A 23235-nucleotide genomic window follows, 5' to 3' on the forward strand; every position below is an offset into this window, starting at 1 on the left:
TGTCCCGTTTTTCTTTTGCTGAAAGCAGCAGTGTGTTGTACAGCAAACAGGTTTATGGCAGGCAGGTCAGTGGTGTCGTTAGAAAAAGTAAATTTGAGAAAAAAAATTATACTTCACAAAGCTACCGGTTTGTTTTTGGTTTTTTTTATTATTATTTGCGACAAAGTCAACTTGTCAAATACAGCAGTAACATGTACAAGCCTGCGTTAGTAAAAAAAAAAAAAAAAGAAATTACTTACATTTTGTACTGAAAAATAAATGACTGCATTTGCCTTCATCTTGTGTTTAACAGCCAAGTCACCAGCGATATTTGATGGGTGTAAAAAAAACAAAAAAAAAAAACCGTTTAGAAAAAACAAACAAACTTGTACTCCTCACACGTTTTAATTGTTGCCCTGAGGTTACGCAATGCTCATTTGGCATTGTGGTTTCACTCCCTGCTGAATTCAAATGCAGTCAAATAATCATTGCTTACTTTTTTTTTTTTTTTTTTAATTATTCACCGTGGCTGCCTGTAATACAACCTTCAGAGAATATGTGAACCACAAACATATTTGCCAAGAAGGTAAACCTTCGGAAACAACGTTCACTAAAGTGCATACTATCCGAGATGTGAATATCATTACTCCATACAACCAATGGGAGTAAAGTCTCTGCATTATTACATTAAATTACAGTGCATAAGTTAAATACTAATGTTAAAATGTGCAAAACATTTTAATGGCGTTTGTGTAATTTAGTCAAATATATGACATGGTCAGACAGAAAAAAAAAAAAAAAAAAAATCGTTAATTTGAATAGGATTGTGTCAAAGCCGTAACAGTCCTGGCTCAATAGAAATACGCCATTAAGTGCACGCCGCGATTAAGTGGGAGTTCATTGTCTTTGATTAAAAAAAAAACGGAAGTTAAAAGTGCAACAAGATAAGACGTTACAAATAATATAGTATCCTTTGAATATTTGTCAAAATCCGCAACCCTACGCTTGTCGATAATCCCGATTTTGTTCAACATAAAATAATGACAGCCTTCCTATTCTCGAAACACAGACAAATAAATATGGGACATTTACTGCAAACCAGCTAGTGCGTGATTTAGGCTGCAGGCCTGTTCAGGCCCCGTCTCGCAGAGTCCCCACTCAGAACCAGCAGCAGCAAATATTACAACAACAACAAACAAAACAAAAAAATATATATATACACACCACAGCGTCGCATACCAGGCCAATTTCACAGAGCCTGCAGGAAAGCAACAACCTCTGCGTGGCCTTTCTGTCGGGCCAAATCAATAGGCAGACAGTTTGCATTGTCCCTGGCCTGCGGGTCAGCCTGGAATTGGACCAACAGGCGCACAGTGTCCAGAAAGCCTGTCCTGGCCGCGTCGTGCAGCGGGGTTGTCCCGGTGCTGCTGTCCGTCACGTTGGGATCCGCTCCACGCTGCAGCAACAGCTGAGCCACCGGCGAGCTCCCCATCATCATCACCTTCATGAGAATACCACCGTGAGTTATGATGTAATTTAATTTGATTACTATGAAATGCACACACAAAAAAGAAATCATTTCACTTTCGGAACCCTCGCTAAAATCATAGCTGCACATGAAATACAAGTAAATGTTGACTTTAGTTGTTTGTTTTTTTTCTTTGCTTTAAGTTTACCTAAATATGTATTTAATCAACGGCTATGCAGATTTGGAAAAAAAAAGATATGCAAATAAGGATTCTCCTGCTATAAAAAATAAATTAAAAAAAATACATGAAGCACAGAAATAGTCTTTCGTAAGGTAATTTCCTTATGACCGCAATTTACTTCACCTGGACCTGTTATTGCTGAGTGGAAATAGAAGTGATGAGCCCCCTGCAAGCAATATTATTTCAAATTTAACCAAAACAACGTGATGTAAATACAAATGCCATTTGTCTATTGCGCAACAGGCTTTAAAAAAAACAAAAAACACACGTTTAGTAAAAGTAAATTCTATTTTAGCCTATATGTGTGTTATGTAAATCTTGTTAATAATTTATTTCTGACATAAAGAACGGGGTAAGTCAGACGTTAATTAGATATAGGCCTAGCCTATTTTTGTGGAAGTTGGGGAGTAAATCCTACAGTAAGTATTATTATTAAGCTTAAAGATTGTTTTTGGTTGTTTTTTTTTCTTTCTCCCCTTTAACCTCATTATTTAAATACATCGTTTGTTTGATTAAAAGCGATGCTGTGCGAAAATGAACAATCCACATGCAACATTTCTGTTGTTAGTCTAAAGACTACAGCTGAACTTAACTTTCGTTTTATTTAGCGCGATTCAAATTGCAGATTTTAGGCTACATTAATATGCAAGTAAAGTTGGGTTGGGTTTTTTTTGTTTTGTTTGTTTTTTTCTCCCTGCATAACAATAAACGTACGTTTGACCCGCAGTCCACAGAGACTCGCGGGACTGGGTTCATCCGGGGCCGCTTTTCCTTTTCGAAACATTACCAAAAAAAATAAAAAAAATAAAATAATAACTTGAGCACTCTGGTTTACAGATTCCTGGCCGGTGGCGAGAGAGAGAGAGAGAGAGAGCAATAGCCCGTTTATTATTGCCGTCTGTCATCCATTGAAGTTATCGACGTTAACTTTGTTCCGGAAACATTTATTTTAAATTGTGTCTCGCATTTTGACGCGCGTCTGGTGGCACCGACCTGTAGAGCGGTTCGTCCGAAGCTGTTGACTCCGTTAACTTGCGCTCCTGCCGCCAGAAGAACCTGTACATCTGCCGTGGTTCCCTTCGCCGCAGCTGCTGACAGGTCATCTTCGAGGGTCATTGTCATGTACAGAAATCTGAAGCGAAAACCTGCTGCGGCGGACTGCTTTGACAGGTAAAGCCTGCCCAGTGATGCTTATTTGAAGAAACAAACAAAAGCTCCACAAAAAAAAAAAGGGACCCCGCGGCTCGTGGCGGAAAAAAAACAACAACAACAAAACAACGTCTTGTTGTGTTGGGTGTGTGGTCTTTAAGCTCGGTCTTCAACCCCCCCCCCCCCCCCCAGGCTCGTCAGTTTGTCCGGGCCACCGGTCGCCTGGCACGGTTAAGTAAACCTCGCATTCCCTGTCCAGCGCTGAGTCGGTGTGTGTCTGGGCTTGTCTTTATTTTGAATGGGTGACGTCAAATGTGCTGCTGCAGTGACGAGCTTCCTGCGCATGCGCTACTGCTAACGCGATTTGACAGAAGCAACCGAGCAGCGCAGCCACGGTCTCTTCCTCCTCGAGACGATGGAAACCAACTGCTGCTCGACACAATTAAGGTTTTACATTGTTGCTCTTGTTTTGATTTGAAAACAAGACTGCCGGTGGATTAAAGTAACCACATTTCCTTATTTTTTTTCACTGTACTTAAACACAACACAAGTTCTTAAAGTGCACAGAAAAAAATTGGAATTTAGGCTTTCTAGAGTTCCTTTACTGTCATCAGCCACTGAAAGTCCTCTAATATGGTCAAAAGCCCCAAAGCAGTTACCAAATGTAGGCTACCTCAGGGCCAACTAACCCAGGCTACGTGTTTGTAAAATTATTAAAGTGTGAAAGCTAAGTATAAGAAAATTAATAAGCCTTTTCATTATTGACTTTCAATGCAAGACAAGATGCATCTGTTTGGAATGTGCTGGAAAAAGGGGCTGAAGACCTCAAACGGGAGGAGTGGTCCCTGTGATCGGTTGGCCTTCAGGGCAAGATCAAGGTGCTGGGACCCTATTCCTGGTCATTCAAACAGAAACAAAGCATCAGCCAGTTTTTTTTTTCTTTTTTCTTTTTTTTTCTGCTTGACCCTGCAATCTTTTTGGCACCTCTGCAACGTCATTGCATCATTGCATTTTTCTTGTTTGGGTAATGTATTTGTTCCTCCCTCTAAGTTTTATTTTAGCCCCAAGATATTCAATGCCCCCAGGAGTGTTGTGTGGTAGTCTAATTAAAAACAGAGAGTATGCCACATGTAGACATGGAACTGAAATGAAGAAATGAAGAAGGCCTTGAAACTAGACTTTGATGATGTCAGTGGCAATAAGGCAAAGCAACATTGTTGGGCATCTTTGTGTTTCAGGAATCGTTGAATGGTTATCTCGGTTGATGATCCAAACTTGGTGTCTTTAAAATACCTCAGATATACATCTAACAGAAGTCTGAAAAACATGATGCAGCAACTGTTTTATAGGTCGCCAGTGACAAAGTGAAACAAACTAAAATAAAAATTGGGTCAGTTTTTGCTGAGCAGACTGAAATAGACTTTTGACAAGGTGGTCTTTATGACAAAATCAGTTAACAAGGTGGACCAAATGCATCATCTCAGTCGAAGTCTTTCACAAAATGATCGGAATGCCTGTGTTTCTCATAATAGCAGTCATTGTGCATACACAATGGTATTAATATGTGTTCATACTTAGAATTATAGTAACAAATACGTTTCTCAATAAAGAAAATGGTTGTCATAGTGAAACTGTAATAACACGCTTCTCCATTATAAAACCAGCTGAACCACTGCTGTAAAGGTGTTCTGCAGTAATTACTCATTGTCATGATGTGGATGAGATAATTACATAAACACTGTGCACAGACTTTGTTTGGAATGTAACCTGTAACCGATTGTTCAATGAAATCTATGGCTGGATAGATTGATTGTCATAAATGGAATAACATTTACTCTGTACACTTCATCAAAATAAAATACATACGGTTTGCCATCAGACTTTATGAGTTTTACACTCGGCGTAGACTGAGGAAGTTTAACTTTGAAATGTACTTTCTAGTCAAACACGATTAAAAGACGAGCATGCTGCTTTGACAGGGTATTTATTCAAACCTGCGCTGGCTTGCGAATGGCTAACCTGTAGACATTCAGCATGGGCGGTATGCGTTGTTTGCTGTAGTCAAGTGTCGGGGCCATTTATTAATCTTATTTTTTATCTTACTGGAAAGTTTCTTGGGAATAGGTCTGATTTTGAAACATTCTAAATGTCTAATGATTCAATGTTTGGTATTCAGCTTGTTGCTTATTCAGCATAGTTGGGAACGGATGATCGTGTACAGCTGAAAAAGGAAGATCATTTGATATGGTCACATGCATGGTGGAACTTCCTGATTTTATTCTTAGAGTGAGGTGTGTTGAGTACTGCATTCATTGTAATATAAAAGACATATTTAGACAGAAAATTACAACTTATATTTTTAATCATTCAAAGTCAGTGTCAATGTAATTACTCAGTTTATTCATGTGAATAAGTTATGATTCTAAGTTTAAAAAAATCTTTTTAACTTCTGAGCAAATGTCAGCATTTGGTGGTCACTGTATTGCATTGACAAAGAAACACAGATTAACGTGTACATTAAACTCTTAAAAGATTTAATTTATTTTGTTTTTTACTAGTGGTGGAAGAAACAAAAGCAAAAGTAGTTATACCACCGTGGAGAAATACTCAGTTACAACTGAAAGTAATGCAGTCATAATCATACAAAAAGTACACAAGGAATATCAAAAACATACATACATGTTAAAGTTGTAGCTGGTCAAAATGGAGATTATTTGAACTACCCTACAAATGTTTTTATACGGTGTGCTGGGTAGGTCATAGTAAATAACCAGTTCTCATTTTCATCAGGTGATCATACACTTTGTTAGTAAAAGTCTGGCGACCATGGTCAAATTCTAGATTTTGTGAAGGGGACAGAGTACAACACATACAGTACACAAGGAGACCATTTTTCAAATGGTAACGCATATAGTCGCATCTTGACTCTTGACAGTTTGGACAATGAAAAGTGTAAGCTAAAAGCTTCCCCTTCAGATCCTTTCAGTTGTTTAGAAGAGCCTGTGTGTTTTGCATGTTATCACACGGTTTGAAGAGTCTGAGAATTGATCTGCTCCGAACTGTCATCAGTTGACAATTTCTGATGACGACGGCCTAATGAGTTTTAAGTGTTTTATAAGCAGTAGGTGGCCAAACTTTGGCTCGTGCCACAATTTCTGTTTAGTAACAAATATCTGTATGTAAAATAATTATTAATATTGCTTCAATACTAATATCCAAGTAATATTGCATTTGATTAAAAGCTCAGTTTTATTGATTGATTGAATTTTTCACTTAAATCGATGAACAAAATGTGTATTTTGCCTGGGGGTGCCCATACCGCTGTATGTGTGTTGGTGTGAGAGTCTATAAAAAAATTTTTTTTTTTTTTTTAAATGCAAATAATTATTGAGTATGACTGACCCGCTCATCAGCTGCATGTTGGTTTGTGTTTTCTGATGTAGTTTCAGCTCCAGGACTGTTAGTGAGGTCACTGGCACTGAAAGTCGACATTGATGAAGTGTGGTGGTGTGTGCCAATAGACTTAATTCTCAGTTTATTTGTGATGTGTGATAAGACCTGCGTGGTATGTGTGTCGGTCTTGAAGCTCAGTCTGTTGCGCTGGAAGCTGGGCGTGGGAGGAGATGTGTTGGCCTGGAAGTCCCCTGTGTGCACATGTGCACATGTGTGTCTGATCCCATGTCTGTGTGCTTGTGTGTGTGTTTGGTGTGAGAAAAAAAGGGCACTGTAGATGATTGCAGACGTTCTGGCTTATGCCTTTTATGCTGTGTTTAAAGTATGGAAAAGTAAACAGGTCACAATTTTATACAGTGAAAAAAAAAAAGAAGGGGGACAATTAAAGCTCGCTTTTAATAACATCCGAGGCCACCATCAAAACACGTCTTATTCGGCGGTTTTCCTTTGTAGGGCTTGGCTTCATGACATCAGTGCATTTGGAACGTTCTTTTGGTCAGAAAAATGCTTTAAGAAGAAAGTCCCACTCTTCGTTGCTAAATTTAAGCTTAGTTTGGAGAAACGTGGTCAATAGTGATGTGGGCATTATTGTAATCTGTCAGAGTTATATGGTGTTTCCCACAGAACGTCCTCTGTGTTACATACCTCAGCTTAGTTGAAAGGTTTATGGTTATATGGCCTCTGAAAATGAACAAAATATTTACAGATTTTTAAATTTTTATTTCTTATCGTTCATACTTCACTGTTTACCGAGATGTGCTTTGCATACTAATATATCTGCGTAATCCAAACCACTGTCCCAGACAGCTGAGGAGGGGAATACCTACGCTCTGATTCTCAGCGAGTGAAATCACCTCCTGCTCATTTGAAATCCCCCTTTAGTGTTCCTTTTTAATGTTTTATTTTTTTGGCTGTCCTTTTTAATTGCTAAAGCTCCCCACTAATGAATTTGATATTTGCCATTTCACATAGTTACAAAAATGTAACTATTATTCTAATGATACACACTGACACTAAATCTAGACAACTTCAGATTACATAGTAACATGCAGGTTTTCTTTCTAGTTCTGTTTATACTCTTCCTCTGTCATTTTCACATCAAAGAGGAAGCTTTTGGACACAAAAAAAAGGAGGCATTTTTGTAAAGCACATCTAGTAGTTCAAGTTAAACAGTCAAGTATAAGTTGAAATATTATATTTCAGCCTGTTCAGAGCAGCCTTATGTAAATTAGTTGTACATATTTATGTGAAGTATGCCTTACACTGTAAAATGTATTCTTGATTTTGCCTCCGTCCGGTGGAATCAGCAGACACTGGGGAGCAAGTTTTCTTCGTAGGAACCACACTTCTATTGATAGCCTCTCGTAGCTGCAGAGCAATTCTATACAACACGTGGTATTTCACCCGGCTGTGATGTGTTTCTTCCCTACTTACACCCTGGTCTTTCACATTGTTTGACTTTAAATAGCTCTTCCTGATGTTATTGGTATCTTATCTCTTTGTCACTTCCCAGGGACTTAATTGTTAAAACAAACTGTAATTTGTCAGTGATCATCGAGCCAAGGTTAAATTGCAAAACATTTCACTGAACTTCTCAGTTATTGTTCAATTTGAATCATGCACCCTGAAAAGACCTACTAGAGCCCTTCCTCCACTATTTGCAGACCGCACATCACATCAAAGACACGTCACAAACGGGGATTGAGGTTAAGCACACACAATTCATACTGTATTACAGATAAAGCCTTCGTTATGTTGGTATTTTTGCTTTGAAGTTGTCTTGTCAGAATATTTTCAGCCAGACAGCGGGAAGGTTTTGTTTTATATTTTGAGGTTACTTTTTAAACCCAATATAATTTACCTATTCATTCAGTCATAATAGTCTTAAAATCTTTCATCTTTACGACCTTTGCTCATGCAAAATAAAGCGGAGCTTTTACTGTACAGACATTTTGTTGTTAATTGAAATTTTTTTCACAACAGTTTATATTTACAATACTGTGTTGCAACTCTGAGTCATATAATAGTTGTAATAGGCTTAAAATTACTTGTTGAAGTCTAGTTTGTCGTAAAAGACAGGTATTTACAAACACAAGCAATTTCCCTATATTTAACAATCAAACCACTGTGTGTTAGATTGAAAAGCCTCGTGGCAAATCAACCTCGAACCAGACTGATCTCATTCTGTAAAAATACTTCAGACTGTAAATGAAACTGACACACTTAATATCCACGGACGGTCAGAGTAATTGTTGTTATATTCTAATATACATATACTGAGGTGTTCATATTGGCACCAAACGTCAAGCACAATGAAAAGGTTATCTCTCCTCTCTGTAAACACTGAGTAATACTCTCATAACTCGTGACTGAAGTGGTTTCACCTTTGTGTAAACATCTCCAATTTAGCACGTTCTCATAAACTTGCTGTGAAACTATCGCGTGACACATTTATTCTTAATGTGTCTGATACTTGGCTTGAAATGTGCCTACATTTTTTTTTTTTTTTTTTTTTTTTTTTAAAGAAAATCAGCCTGGAATGACCTCTGGGCTTGTTCCCCTTGAATGTAAACCTGTATTGACAGTTATATGCACATTACTTCCTGGCCTGTGCATAGCAACTGGTGAGCACAATGTCTACGCCAACGTTGGTTTCATTTCATCACACACACAATATTAATAATCTGTTTGTGAGTGTGTCAGAGGCATCTGAGACCACAGATTTTAAGGGACTTAGCTGCAGATTGAGGGCACAGCGTGGAGCGAGGAAATGAGGGAGGTAAATGAGAGCACTCGAGATTTGCATAGGGGGAATGAATTGAACTGTCTAACATATTTTTTTTTATAATGTTTAAATAGTTATCTTTGACTGCTCTAACAAGGAGTCCATTGTGTATTGACATAAAGTGTCTGCCTGGGATCAGAGTGGCGGTAAATCGTAATAACGAGAGCATTTATTCTTCCTGGAGCTACCAAAATGTAGGCTACTACATAGTCAGCTTAGCTGTGTATTTTTCCAGGACTTGGACAGGATGAAAACACACTCTTACAGCCCGGGTAATAAAGGCAGCGCTTGAGTAGGCTGTCGTGGTAGGATAATGATTAACAAGGAGGTGACATCATTCCTCCTGAGTACTGGCAGCACTTTAAGATAAGACACACATAAAACCAGTGGCTTTATGAAGTCCTTGTCACCCAGGGTATTTTGTTGAACCCTTTTTTTATATTGCATCAATATAAGCACAAAAATATTCACAATTATTATTTTTGAATGGTAAAACTTTAGGTAGCCGATATTTTATTTCTGAATAATACAATGAGACTGACTCATTTTGAAAGTGTCCAGTTGTGGCAGCCTGTGATAGACTGGCAACCTGTCCATGGTGTACTCTGCCTTCGCCCAAAGTGAGCTGGGATAGGCTCCAGCCCCCCCTCCCCCACCCGCCGTGACTCTGTACACGATAAAGCGGGTGTAGATAATGGATGGATGGATAGTTGTGGCAGCGTGTGGCCTTGAACAAAGTCAATTTTATGGCCTGCATATCTTCTGAAATCAGATTGTTAAGCAGGGAAGTGCAAGGGATAAGGTTGTAAAAAAACTTGCTCATAAAATACTTATTTATAAGTTATATATATATATCTATATTTTATAACACTGGTTGCCAACATGGTACAGTTATGAAGATGGCTCTCTCAATCTTTTTCGAGTGTTATCAAGTAGGCCTACTTGGAATCCGGTTTTTTTTTTTCCACAGTCTCGCAGATGTAAAACTATCTTGAGGTTCCTCTGTATACTGTTACATCAGATCAGCTCTTCCCCTAGATGAGTTCCTGCCAAAACTAGTCATGTCCGCTCTCAGAGTTGTGTGGGTGGCCAGAAATGCCTCCATGCTCAGCTGAGAAGCAGCCTCATTGAAATGTTTCATGTGCCTTTTATCATCAAAAGAGCACCCAGTGTTTCTTTGTATTTGCAGGAGAGAGCTTAGAAAACAAATAAGCAGCATTGATAAAAGATGAGCTTCAGCAGAGGTGTTTGCTCTGTGCTCAGGGTGTGGTCAGTTGTCTCTGCCCTGCGGTTTATCTTGTCATGAGAATTTGTACTGAAGTGGATTGGAAAGTATGTGAAGTAAACGCTAAACTGCTGTTCTCTCTTTATTTCTTTTGTCCACGTCAAACAATCTGCCTCAGAGAAATCATGTACGCTAACCTCCTTGTGTGTTTGCCACGAAACGAGTGGGCATTTCGTCAAGTGGTGTGGTCTAACCCTGACAGAGCTAGCATCCCAAAAAAAGTATCAGACATAGAGGAAGTGAACATAGTCACTTTATAAAGAGGCTGACAAACACCATGGATAAATATTTCCCATTCGCGCCAACATTACGTACAACTTTTAAATAAATCTAAAAATATCTAAGAAAAAAATTACTTAATATGTTGCAAATTCATCAAAATAAGTCGTGGTAGTGGATATGAATAGTCTTGGTCTTCTTCTTTGTAATTGTCTGACATTTAAAATGAACAGAAAGCGAAACTTATCCTCCAAACGGAACAACATCATGATACGCCAATTCTATGACTGTTTATGATGTGGTCATGTGTATAGATAGATGTAGATGCCGCATATCATATCATATCATATCATATCATATCATATCATATCATATCATATCATATCATATCATATCATATCATATCATATCATATCTTTAATGTCAGACCTTTGATTCTTGATAAGAGCCCAGTGTTTAGATACGTATAAAATGTCCTCGCAGCCATCATTACATCTTAAAGGGCAGTTATCTTTACCATCATTATTTTTCCATCAACAAGCCTGAGATTATCCTGTCCTGTAAAATGCACTGCTCATCACCACCAGGGGGCAGGGTTGATACTAAATTAAACTAAGGGCATGGATTTGCAGTGAAATGTTTTTTTTCTTTCACCTGCACAGATATTGTCACACTTCTACTGCAAATATAGCTTTGTTATGGGGTAATTATAATTAGTTACATAGAAAAAGAGGTCATTTTCATTATAAACTAAACTGCTGTTCAATAAACTGTATGTCTGAGACAAGTACCATTAACAAATAAACCGTGCCTGTGCAATACCCTTCCAAAAAGGCATATAACTATAAAAGCATATTCACTACAATTGAACACGATGGAGGTGGTGCTCAGTGCTACCTCTTCACTTGTTTTTTTTTCCTTGTTTTCTTCTCATTGAATAATGCAGTTATCAGTTATCAAAATGAACAGTTGCCAGTAACCTGTGAACAAAAGCTACGTGAGATTACTGGGACCAAATGTTAGATGTTGAAGTCGGCGGAGAGGCGATAGAGGCTGCGGCCGTCCGGTTTTGAGCTCCTCTCAGACAGATAATGTGTGTAGTCACCCGCCCTCTCCCCTCCTCGTCTGCCTCCCACATCAACACCATCCCTCCGGGCAATACGAGACGTCTGGGAGAGCAGAGGGGTGAAACTGGAGAGATGGCGCAGTCACTGGCCCATGTAATAGAACGATAGAAGAGTGTGCTGCCATGGACACGCACACACACACACACACACACACACGCGCGCACACACACACACACACACACACACACACACACACACACACACACACACACACACACACACACACACATTTGTATGTTATATTTAAATATCCTGAGTAGTTTGATTTGTTTAGACAAAACTAACAGTCCAGTCTTTATTTAGGTATTAATTGTATTTCTTCGCTTGGTTCTGACAGTACTTGGTGTGTTTGGGCACACGTGATAAAATTTTTTTTTGGATCGATTCAGTACATTTTCAAAATGAAGAGTACAAAGCTCGTAACAGCAAACACAGCTCAAACAAAAGGAATACAAACTAAAATAATGAAAACACACAAAGGGGTGGAAACCAACGATTGGTTACATTTCATGTGAGTATTTATTTCAATTGTTCACATAATCTGGAAAAAAAAAAAAGTAAATCAAATAATAAAAATAGTCCCCACAGTTTCCAAGAGCTCATGTCACAACGTGGTGACACTACACACAAAAAGAAAACGTAATTTGAGCGTTAAATGCGAAAAGAGAAACGGCAATGTTTCAACTCGTTTTAACTCCTCAAAAGACATTACAAAAGCTATACCTCTGCAAGTTAGATACAGGGGTGGGTGGAGGATAGGTAGAGGATATTGATACTCTGAAGTATCTCAATATCATGTTTGGTGATACTGTATCAATTCTCAAAACCACTGTATCAATTTTTATATGATAGTTACATGCTGAGATTCTTGGTAGTTCTTTTGCCCAAAAGACAAAGACATAGAACACACAAAGTAGTTATATTATGTTGTATGTTTTAGCAACCATGATAAATGCAAATACAGACCCTGTGCTTCTGATTGCATTAACAAGTTTTTTTTAGTCAGATTTAAAAAATTTTTTTTTTTATATATATATCTTGCTTACAGTATTGGAAAATGTTGCAATGTATAAAATCGTAATCCCCTGTATCATATTACATACCATATTGGCAAATTAACCCAACTGTAGTCAGGCAGGCTTGATGTGTAGAGCTGAAATTAATGATCAGAAAAGCTACAAAAAAAACAAGGTTTGTCAGACAGGCTTTGTAGTGTTATTGCAGTATGAAGAAAGTAAACAAAAACTTTACTTATTCCTATATGTTGCACACAAATAGAGGTTACTATGTACACACTAATAAATCATTTCCATGGGTGGACACCATGACATTAGCAAACCAAGGTATGCAGGCCACGTACTTAAAGCTACACAAACATGTATTAAGTTGGACTTGTAAATGCAGGGAGAGAATATTTCAACCCAGGGTGGTAATTTCTCTGTGTTTACTGGCCCAACAGATTGAGCAGCTTCCTGTCATGTGATGTGGCTGTCTCCAAAAGGTCTGGACCAAACACCTGTCGTCAGGAAGCGAGGGGGGAAGGCCAGGATCTCTCATTAGGGACTGCAACATTACCATAGCAAACATGTAAACACTAGCATGAGCACGAAGACCCTGTCTACCTCTCTGCATGTCATCTTTGTGTGTCTCTGCTTTCTGTGGCAAGCTTAAAAGTGAAACAGTTTACAGAACAAAACAAGTCACGAGATGTGATTTTTTTTTTTTTTTTTTCAGATTAAACATCGTCGAAGTGGCAGTTGAGAAATTATTTAAAACAGCTCGCCAGCAGCACAAGAACCACATGACAAAAATGAACAAATGCCCCATTGTCTGGCAGTGCACGTGACAGCAACGCTGCACACAGTTTGAGAGGCAAACAATCACACGAGAAATTTCACTTGCAGACGGCGAAGAATATGTCATAAATCATTGTTAACTTATAATTTGATCCCCATTCCTCAACTGTCCACCTGAGGATGAGGCCTCCTGTTTACCGCTGCACCACTAGATGGCACTGTGTCAACAGCAATTACCCCCACTCAGAGCACACTGACCTTATTCCCTATCTATCTAATTACACATTAGACCTGTAATATGCCATTCCACATCCATGGGTCTCAGATGAATGGTTTCCCCCTCCCTTCCTCTTTTCATCTCTCTCTCCTCCCATCCTTCCCTTTTCCTCCCACATCTTCACACTGTTCCGGCCAGCTTCCCTCAATTACTGGGCCACAACATCGGGGGAGGCTCTGTGGATGAATTGGAGGGTGGGGTGGGGGTGAGGAGGGAGGTGGAGGAGATGTGTATATGGATGTGATGAGAGGAGGAGACAGTTGCTGACATACCAGCACACAGTATATGTTTACAGGTGTGTTTATGTGTGTGTGGGCATGCATGCCTGTTTCGGAGTCGGTGCATTTGTGTGTTTGTGTGATATGCCCATGGGGCAATTGCTTGCCGTACGCCATAGTTGTTGTAGCAACGATGCTGTGACATCAACAGTTTGACATTTGTGGAGGGTAAATATATTCCACTTAGAATATCGCTATTACCCCCTACTAGTTGTGGTGAAAATGATTTTTAAAAAAAGCTGGAAAATAGAATGACACCAGCCGCAATGATTGTCCAGCCATATTCCATTTGCTGCATTCACTGTCAAAATTAGGCCGACTGCTATTTTTTTAAGGTTGTTTTGCTCATATTTTATACCTGGCAGTACACTAAAAGATACTTCAGTTCCAAAACGCAGGGTACATTGTTTGTGGTCTTTTGAACCGTGAGTGAAACATAATTCAATGTAAGGAGTTTTTTTTTTTTTCTAGATTTTTACATATCTTGTGTTTGCATTTGTCTTTATTAAGTAGAGTTGTGCAACTTTCAAAGCTCAGCTTAGCACTTTAGCTGCAAATGTAAAACAATACGTCATGGAGCTTTGCAGGCATTTGCTTTGCTACTTAGAAATTAGCTGTGTTTCCTGAATCCCAAAGAACCATCAACATCATGTAGTACAAAACTTTATTTGTATGGGACATTTTTAGGTTTTATACTGTTAATATACAGTATAGTATTTACTTTTTGCTGCAACAGTTCTAATGTTATCACACACACAACACCAACATTCTTCAAGGAAATTCAAGGACTTTTGTTCAGAAGGAGATGAGGGAATGACAAGGAGGGCAATGAGGCGGTGGTTTACATAATGGACCACAATGATGACCACAATGTTTTTGTACATGCATACCGAGTATATATGCATAAAGTATATTTATTTATCAATATGTATATAGTTGGACTGATGTATTCTACTCTTGACAAAGTTTATTTTTGTACAATTTGCTTTGTTAGGTCATCATTTTTTTGAGATGTTGATCACAAGAGTTGAATGGTTAATCACACCTGTTATCTTCCACACAAATGAAGATGCTGACCCTTTTTGTTTTTACATGATTAAGATCCTACTGGGATCAAAATATTGCGCAGCTGTGGCTCAGAGGGAAGAGTAGGTTGCCCATGAACTATAACATTGGCAGTTTGATCCTGGGTTCCTCCTGTCCACATGCTGAAGTGTCTTTGTGGAAGACACTGAACCCCAAGCTGCTCCCAATGGTCTGTGTGTAGATGGGTGAATGGGAAACATTGTGACATTGGACTATTAGTTCCAATAGCCATGCAACTGTTTGTGATAATAATGACGTGATTTGTATGGTGTGTATGTAGGACAGTTACAGGTATGTATATGTACTGAGCGGGAGCAGGGACAACCTGCTGGTTTCTCTGAGGACGCCTGACTTTAACCTCCACTTATTTTAATCCCTTTATCCCTTTTGGTCTGAATAGATTTAAGATGAGTCTGAGGTTTGAGACAGTGGTATTGTTGACAACAACACTAACAGTTGGATCTTTGATTTCAGCTCTCAATAAATCTTGCACTTCTTTCTTTGAATTTATTTTGTTGCACAACCTGAGTATCTCATATTGATACTTCATCACTCAATAGCACAGCAGTTACCAGAGATGTGATCCTAATGACAAAAGAACTTGGATATGTCAAGATGCTAAAATTATATTTGAGTGGTTGAGTCAAGATTCAATTCATATTAGTCATAAAAATGGGTAGCTTTTCACATCATTTTTACATTGACAAATAAAGACATAATAGTTCAGTTTGTGTCTTGAATAGGAACCCTTGAGACATTTTCACCTGTGACAATTGTGAAATTACATGTGTGTGTGTGTGTGTTTGTAAACGCCTCCTGAAGGTCTACAGGTCAGGTCGCAGTAATGCTCCCATTTGTCAGATATCTTCATTATAAACTCAGGCAGGCCTGCTTCATTAAGAAGCCTGTTCACGCATCCTAACCTTGCAAAATACTTCATACATAAAATCCCTAATTTCCTGTCTGGGTGAGTGTAAGTAATTGAATCATTTCACACGGAAAAAAGATAAGTATTACTCTGTTGGAAGTGTTGTCACTGACTCTGGAACACGGTAGCCGCAGATTTTCATATATACATAGTGTGGGAGTTTAGGTATAGACCAACCATAGGCATTTGTAATTAAATTCTTATTCATATTATGTATAAGTTATAGTAAGATGTGGACTGTTTATTGGTTTGTATTGTATTGTGTATCTATTCATTCGAAAAGGAAGAATCCCTTACCTTCTGTCACTCTTCCTGAGGATTCTCCCCTTTATGTTTAGCCACAGTAGTAGCAGGGCTCTAGGGATGTCCACTAGCCTGGTCCAGACTCAAATGTCTCAACAGCTACTGGCTGGATTGTCATGGAACTGTATACAGACATGTACACATATTCCAGACAGAATTAAGCCTCCTGACTATGTTGATTCCTCCAGCTGGCACCACCATAGTAGGCATTCTTTTTTTCCTTTTTTTTTTTTTATTTTTTTTAATTTTTTTTTTTTTGGGGAGGGGGGGTGATGTCCAAATAGCTGTTGGATGGATTTCCATTACCCTGCTGCACCCATGACATCCAAAAACCATCTCCTTTAAAGTCTTAGTGTGTTGTTGCAGTTGAGAAACTTGTGTGTTTCCAATGTGTTGTGACCGGGTACGTTGTCATGTTGGAGAACCCAATTGCCAGCATGCCACAGTTCAGGTTAATTTCCTTCAGACGCTTCAGAACATCCCAGTACAACTTGGCGTTGACAATCTGATCCCGGCGGATAGATTCACGGTGCACAACAATGAGAACGCCAACCACCATGTTCTCGGTTGCGCTTCTGACCTCACGTGCTTTCTCTGGTTTTGAACAGTAACGCTCTGCCCCTCTTGAGACGTGTATGCCACTCAAATACCTTGCCTGGCTTTTTTGCTTCCATCCAGTAGGCTTTCTGAAGCATTTGCCAATTTCCTGAGTGTGACAAAAAAAAAAACGTGTTGAGCGCTCTCTGCTCATGTTACAGATCCATGGTGATATCACAAATGCACAAGTATCAGTGGTCACAGAAATGTGTGTAACACAGGTGCTGATGTTGATCAAACAACTTGGAATCCTTAAAGTTACTGCTTCCCCTCACTAAAATTGTGACCTTTGGCACAAATTTACTTCATGTTCATGTTTTAAATCTTTGCCCTTCTTTCTCTTTGGTAATACTCATCATGAAAAAAAAAACAACATCTTTTGTTTAGACTAACGCATTGTATAAAGCTTGATGTTTATTCCCACATAGGCAATAGGGGAACTTTAATTGTACCCTTTGAAAGGTTTGTTTTACCTAGTAACATCAAAGCTAGCCACAGTAAGCTGACGAATAAGACAACAGTATGTTGGTCAATGAGTTTCTCTGTCAGAACAGTCAGGGGTTTAGTGTCTTGCTTAAAGGCGAATGATCATGAAACTGTAGTTGCGGACATTTCTCATTCTCATCACTAAACCCAGATTTTCCCAACCAGTCCAGGTACTTACACTAAATGAGCAGGAGCTCGCTCATTTTTCGGTAAGTTTTTGTAATACTAGCATGTCATGAATTCAGTGCCCTCATTCAAATACAGTATGACTACATGCATCAGACCTCATCATTAAACCACAAATCATGCACTGTGACAAATGTGGAAATCTCAACACCTCCACTGACTATTCTGCTGTTTGGCATTGATCTTATCGTAACCTGTGCCCTTCTAGCTGGCAGTGATGACACAAATGACATATTTTAAATATATATATATATATAAAAACATATTTATGTTTAGATTTAACATCTTGTAAGGTCGCTTCCTTGCCAAATTGGCTGCAGCTTTGTCATTTGAATTTACTCAAAAAAATAATTCCTGTACTCTCAACACTAATTCCTTCCCGAGCCTATTTTTTTCTCTTAGTCCCTTTAATCTGCTTCTACTGCGGAAGGGGTTGGAAAAGGGCTTTTCAGGGCCAGAGGGAGGGGGTGAAAGGGTGAAGAGCGGGGTGAATCTGCGGTGCATTGTGGCTGCACATTAATTGAATGAGCTCGGGTCCTGAGTCCCTAATTAGGGACAATGGCTGTGACATGGGCAGTGCAGAAGCAGAGAGCTCTTCTGAGAGGTAAGTGGGGAGCTGAAGGACAGCCACGGGAAAGCACCTCACACGCTCACACGGCATCCTCCAAAAGCCTTAAGAGACCATTGTGTGAGCATACGGGCGCAGACACACATACAAATGAAAGAGAAGTGTGGTGGAGTAGGGGAGGAAGCGAGATGGCGCTCCAGCAGCCTCTTCTCGTCTCTTCCTTCTTCCAGCTCATTGACTGATGTCACAGTGAGAGACTGAGAGAGGGGGGGGGGGGGGGGGGGGGAGTTCACCATTTTTTTTTTATACATTTTTTTTTTGAGAGGGGGGGAGGGGGGGGCGGTGGATGGCTCGAGAGTGCAACCCACGTCAAAGGAAGAAAATAAACACCTTGCTAAGAGCCGTCAGGCACAGGCGGTGTGCTAATGTGTATGTTTGCAGTACGCGCAACATGAGACCGGTGTGTGTTCGTGCGGGCCACGCATTCTGTTGTCGAAAAGGCGTCATTTGCGCCATACTGCTGCTTAATGAGTTCACTTGGTCGTATGTCTTCCTGATCAAAACACTGCGTCAAGAGAGTTTTGAAAGACCGTGAATTGATGGCACTCGGTGATTTTAAACACCCATTTTAAAACACTTTTATTCCACTGGACCTTTTTTTATTCATTTTGAGTCAGAAATACAAAACTCTTGATCCGGATGGCTTTATACTTGATGTGAGGAATTCTGTCATATACACACACACACACACACACACACACACACACACACACACACACACACACACACACACCAGGTTTTGATCATTTATGATCAAATTTCACACACTACCATAGCATTACATTGATGTCTCGTACACAATGACGCAAGATTACGATTGAATTATTTTACAACTTCCGTGTCTACATTCTCACATTTGTTATACAAAACAATCATTGTATTTACGTTAGGTCTTGGCGATATAAACAAAATAAAATATTACAATATTTTTGACCAAAAACCTCAGTAACGATAATGCGACAATTTTGGTGCTATTGGTGCTTTCAGAAAATGATTAAAGATTGAGATTTTTGATAAATACTCATCAGTAATGAGGCAATAATAACTAAGTGGGTAAAAAAAAAAAAAAAATAGAACAGCTAGAACAGTCTGATAAATTACATCACTCTACTGTAAAGCAGCATTCAAAAGACAGAAGACAATACTTATACCATAATATCCAAATTCTAACATGATGTGTAGTCTCATATCATAGGTGTTGTGCTGCCAGAGCACATCTAAACAACGCTGCAGGCTCTCACCCAACGTGAGGAAAAAAAACACGTTCACAGTGTTGATCCAGTTGAAATGAATTTACATTTTTAAGTGCTCGAAGATCCAATCGAATCCAATCTAAAGCAGATGTCATTGAAGAGAACTAATCCAAATAAACGGAATGGTCAAAGTTGTCATATTGACATTTAAGGTGTATTGGTTGATTCATGACATCGGCTGGGAATCTCGTTTCGATTCGCTACCATTTAGACCCGTTCCAAGTTACAGCGTTGCGCATTAGGCGGCAACCAACAGTGACGTCTCCCAACGGTTTGCTGTTATCAAGCCTCAGAGTTCAGATTTTAGCCGTCGCCATCTGGCCATAGAGACAGAAGTGACAATATTCGGACGAGCCGCGGGGAAGCGAGCAGTGGATCTAACTTGATTTGATTGGGAACACAAAGACACTACGCCCCGACCGTGATAGCTGACTCTCAGTGGAACACCAAGCTTTGGAAAAGCTTTGTTTTTGTGGTTTAAAAAAGAAAAAGTAAAAAAAAGCTTTTAGTGGGACTGAAAGTTTAAACCGAGAGAAAAATATGAACTTCAAATTTGACTGAATTAATGTGAATATATTAATAAATCGTGCGTGGGCAACTTTTTTCTATCCCACTTTATGAGGACTGAGATTTTGGTCAATTGAGATTAAAGGTGAACTCAGTGTTAACTTGTCTTTCCTGGATATGTGAAAAAAGTTGTTGAAAGCATTTTTTTTGTTTTGCAGGACGGTACGGTTTTCTGATATCTTATCGGTAGAAAAACAAGTAGGACAGCGTCATGTTTTCAGAATTTTGGCATTGATTTGCTAAAGTATTAGTTATTGTGGTACCCCGACTCTAGAGGGAGCTTTGCTTTGGTTGTGACTATGGTTCACGAATTCACTTAAAAATTTACTGGGAATTTGAAAATGAATAAAATCAGATTGTCCGGTTATAAAGAAGTCTTGTGAGTTAAGGTTAAAGCCACATAGCACACCCAAATCACAGCACAAAACTCTTTACTGTTGAATTCTATTGTAATGTGCTGGGTTTTAACTAGAAAAACAAGTGTGCTCGCTAAAAAAAAAAAAAGACATTTCTGGTTCTCTTAGTTTCAAGAACTTTTTTTTTTTTAAGGAGGCTTTTAATTACGCATCAGTCTATCGCATGCAGGCAGAAATTGAGATGATGACGTGGGCAACGTGCAGGGTGTCGCGTTTGAAAGGATGAGTGCTGGTAAAATAGATCGTATTAAACTGCTATTCAGTTTCATCAACATGTAAAGCAATGAACACACATGAATCAAACACAAACAGCTCTTTCCATTGTCCTTGTGGTTTCTTTATGGCACCAATAACACTGATCCCTTCAGACATTTACACGGTTCTAAACACTTCATATGAACTCGGGCACGTGGAAAAACCCGTTACCATTAAAACAAAATAAAATAAATGAATCCTGCAGCTGAACTATTATCTTTATCTTGGTAATCACAACAAACAATTATATTGTGTACGTGAGAGAAAAAGTGAAGTTGGGTGCAAAGAGCGCTTTTAGACAACACCACAGGCTGTGAGTTCTAAAAAAAACAAAAAACGGAAGTGAGACATTTAATCGCTGGCCCAAGACTCCCAGCAGCTAGTTCGTGCGTGTTGAGCCCGGTTAATCAATACCATCTCCAATACTGTCTGCTGTCCTCCAGGTGCGCAACCAGGATGTAAAACAGCAGCAGTGGTGAGCATGAAGGTGTGCGTGAACACGTTTGTGTCCCACAGAGAGACACAGCTGGACCCTTTAGGGCCAAGCGGTGTCAGCCAGCCAACCAAGCAGCCAGGCGGCTCACCCTCCTCCCTTCTTCGCTGATCCCCCCCCCCCCCACCCCCATCCCCTCTCACGCCCCCCCCCCCCCCATCCCCTCTCACGCCCCCCCCCACCGGCGTCCCCCTACCCTCCCCTCCCTCCTACGGGCCTCATTATGAGGGAGAAGGCTCATGGTTACCCTCTCCTCCCCCCAACTCCCACTGCACCAGGGCCGTGGAGAGAGAGAGAGAGAGAGAGATAGAGATAGAGAGAGAGAGGTGGAAAAAAAAAAAAAAAAGAAGAAGAAAAAAAAAAAAAAAAAAAAAAAAAAAAAAAGTCAGGTGCTAAATGTGAACGTGGATTAGTTTCTATGCCAACGGCGGGAGGACGCACTCACGCAGCCAGCCAGCCAGGGTCCCTGCAAGACACTTGTTTTTGTCCCTCTTGTTTTCTCTCCTCGCCTGCGCACCCCCCTCCCCACTCCCCCACCTCCCCCACTCCCTCCCCCATCCTCTCCCTTCTCCTCCGTGCTCTCTCTATCAGTAGGGGAGATAAGGCTGGGCCCTGTGCCTGGTATTAAACCTTATCTCTCCAGCTGGGGCTAAGGCCTGCTGGATTTGGCTACACAAGTGCTTTCAGTTCAACTCAAACATGCCTTGTTTTAATGGCCACCCATTAGCATCGCTTGTCACCAGCGGGCTTTGACGTGGCTCCAAATTGGACGCGTGGAGTTTTTTTTTTAATTTTTTTTTTTAGTTTGCTTTGTAAACATACTGCGGCCGGTTACCAAATCTAACAATATATATATATCATCTCCATGTGAACTTTTACATGCAGGCAGATACATATTTTAATTGATTTCTACGACTCCCCCCCCTCCCTCCCTCCCTTCCCCACCCCACCCCCCTATTCTGTTCACGCAGCCTTTCCGCCGGAGCTACATCTGCGCTTCCTTTGTGTGATATTTCCTCCTGATGCTGCTGTCCCCTCTCTCTGTAAGGGTTGAGAGAGAGAGAGAGAGAGAGAGAGAGAGAGAGAGAGCGAGAGGCTGGCTGGGTAGGTGGGAGGGAGGGAGCGAGAGACAGGGAGAAGAGGAGAGAGACAGGACCAGAGGAAAGCAGGGGAAGGGAGAGAGAGGGAGAGCGAGAGAGAGGGGAGGTGGGGAGGAAGGTGCGCACACACGCACACGCACGCACGCACGCACGCACACACGCACTCGGGCGGGGAGAGACGGGGAGGAAGGGGTTAAGGTGAAAACAATAACAAGGGGAGCGGGGAGCGTGCGTCTGTGTGCGGCTCCCTGGAAGTGTCAGGCTCTCTGTTCATTGACAGTGTCGTGCACCCGCCGCCCCGAGAGCGCCGGCAGCCTCACAAAGACAGACAGCTCGAATTAATCCCACGGGGGGAGTGCGTGACAGTTTGGCAGAGCGGAGAATTGAAAGGGAGGAGGATGCCGAGAATGGGGAAGGCGCGAGCATTTGTCAAATCATAATTAAATGATGAATCACTATTCCGTTATTAACGATATGCCCACCCGAACCTCCCTTGTTACCAGAAAAAAAAAAAGAAAAAGAAAAGAGATGGAAATGGTGAAATGAAGGACCACCGGCATTGTGGCCACTGAAAAATAGAGGATTTATTGCCAGCTCTGCTTATTTTATTTTTTTTGCAGGGTTGTTGTTGTTGTTGTTGCTGTTGTTGTTGCACACAGAGTACTAGTTTGTTGTTGATGGTTGATACAGGCTGTTCTAAAGCGAGTACAGTTTGAAAGCATATATTAAACCAAATATATTGTAAAACGTCCTTAATAACTTAAGCTGTTACTGTATGCATAAGGAAGCAAATGCATCTACTTTATACCCTTTTTTTTTTTTTTTTTTGTCAAATCAAAGTATTTTACCATGTGGCAATAGTAAGTCACTTGTTTGAATA

At 40.1% G+C, this 23235-nt stretch overlaps 1 protein-coding gene across 1 annotated transcript; it reads right to left on the minus strand.

The window, feature by feature from the left end:
- Positions 1-132: 132 nt before the first annotated feature.
- Positions 133-3118, minus strand: cdkn2a/b (cyclin-dependent kinase inhibitor 2A/B (p15, inhibits CDK4)). Its single transcript, XM_069167627.1, has 2 exons — positions 2682-3118; positions 133-1480 (listed from the first exon to the last, which is right to left on the minus strand). Exons 1-2 carry the CDS (start codon positions 2808-2810, stop codon positions 1229-1231), a joined length of 381 nt encoding a protein of 126 aa, XP_069023728.1. The 5' UTR covers positions 2811-3118; the 3' UTR covers positions 133-1228.
- Between the last annotated feature and the right edge of the window lie 20117 nt (positions 3119-23235).

This window comes from Embiotoca jacksoni, unplaced genomic scaffold (genome assembly GCF_022577435.1).
Source record: "Embiotoca jacksoni isolate LCO1_2020_lvr unplaced genomic scaffold, fEmbJac1.0.p SCAF_4, whole genome shotgun sequence".
In the NCBI taxonomy this organism is placed as follows: Eukaryota; Metazoa; Chordata; class Actinopteri; family Embiotocidae; genus Embiotoca; species Embiotoca jacksoni.

What these genes read in the sequence shown, in the direction of transcription:
- cdkn2a/b (XM_069167627.1), bottom strand. Translation starts at nt 2,810, where the DNA reads ATGACAATGACCCTCGAAGATGACCTGTCAGCAGCTGCGGCGAAGGGA. An exon ending in TCGGACGAACCGCTCTACAG is followed by an intron (nt 1,481 to 2,681) that starts GTCGGTGCCACC and finishes ATTCTCATGAAG; the next exon opens with GTGATGATGATGGGGAGCTC.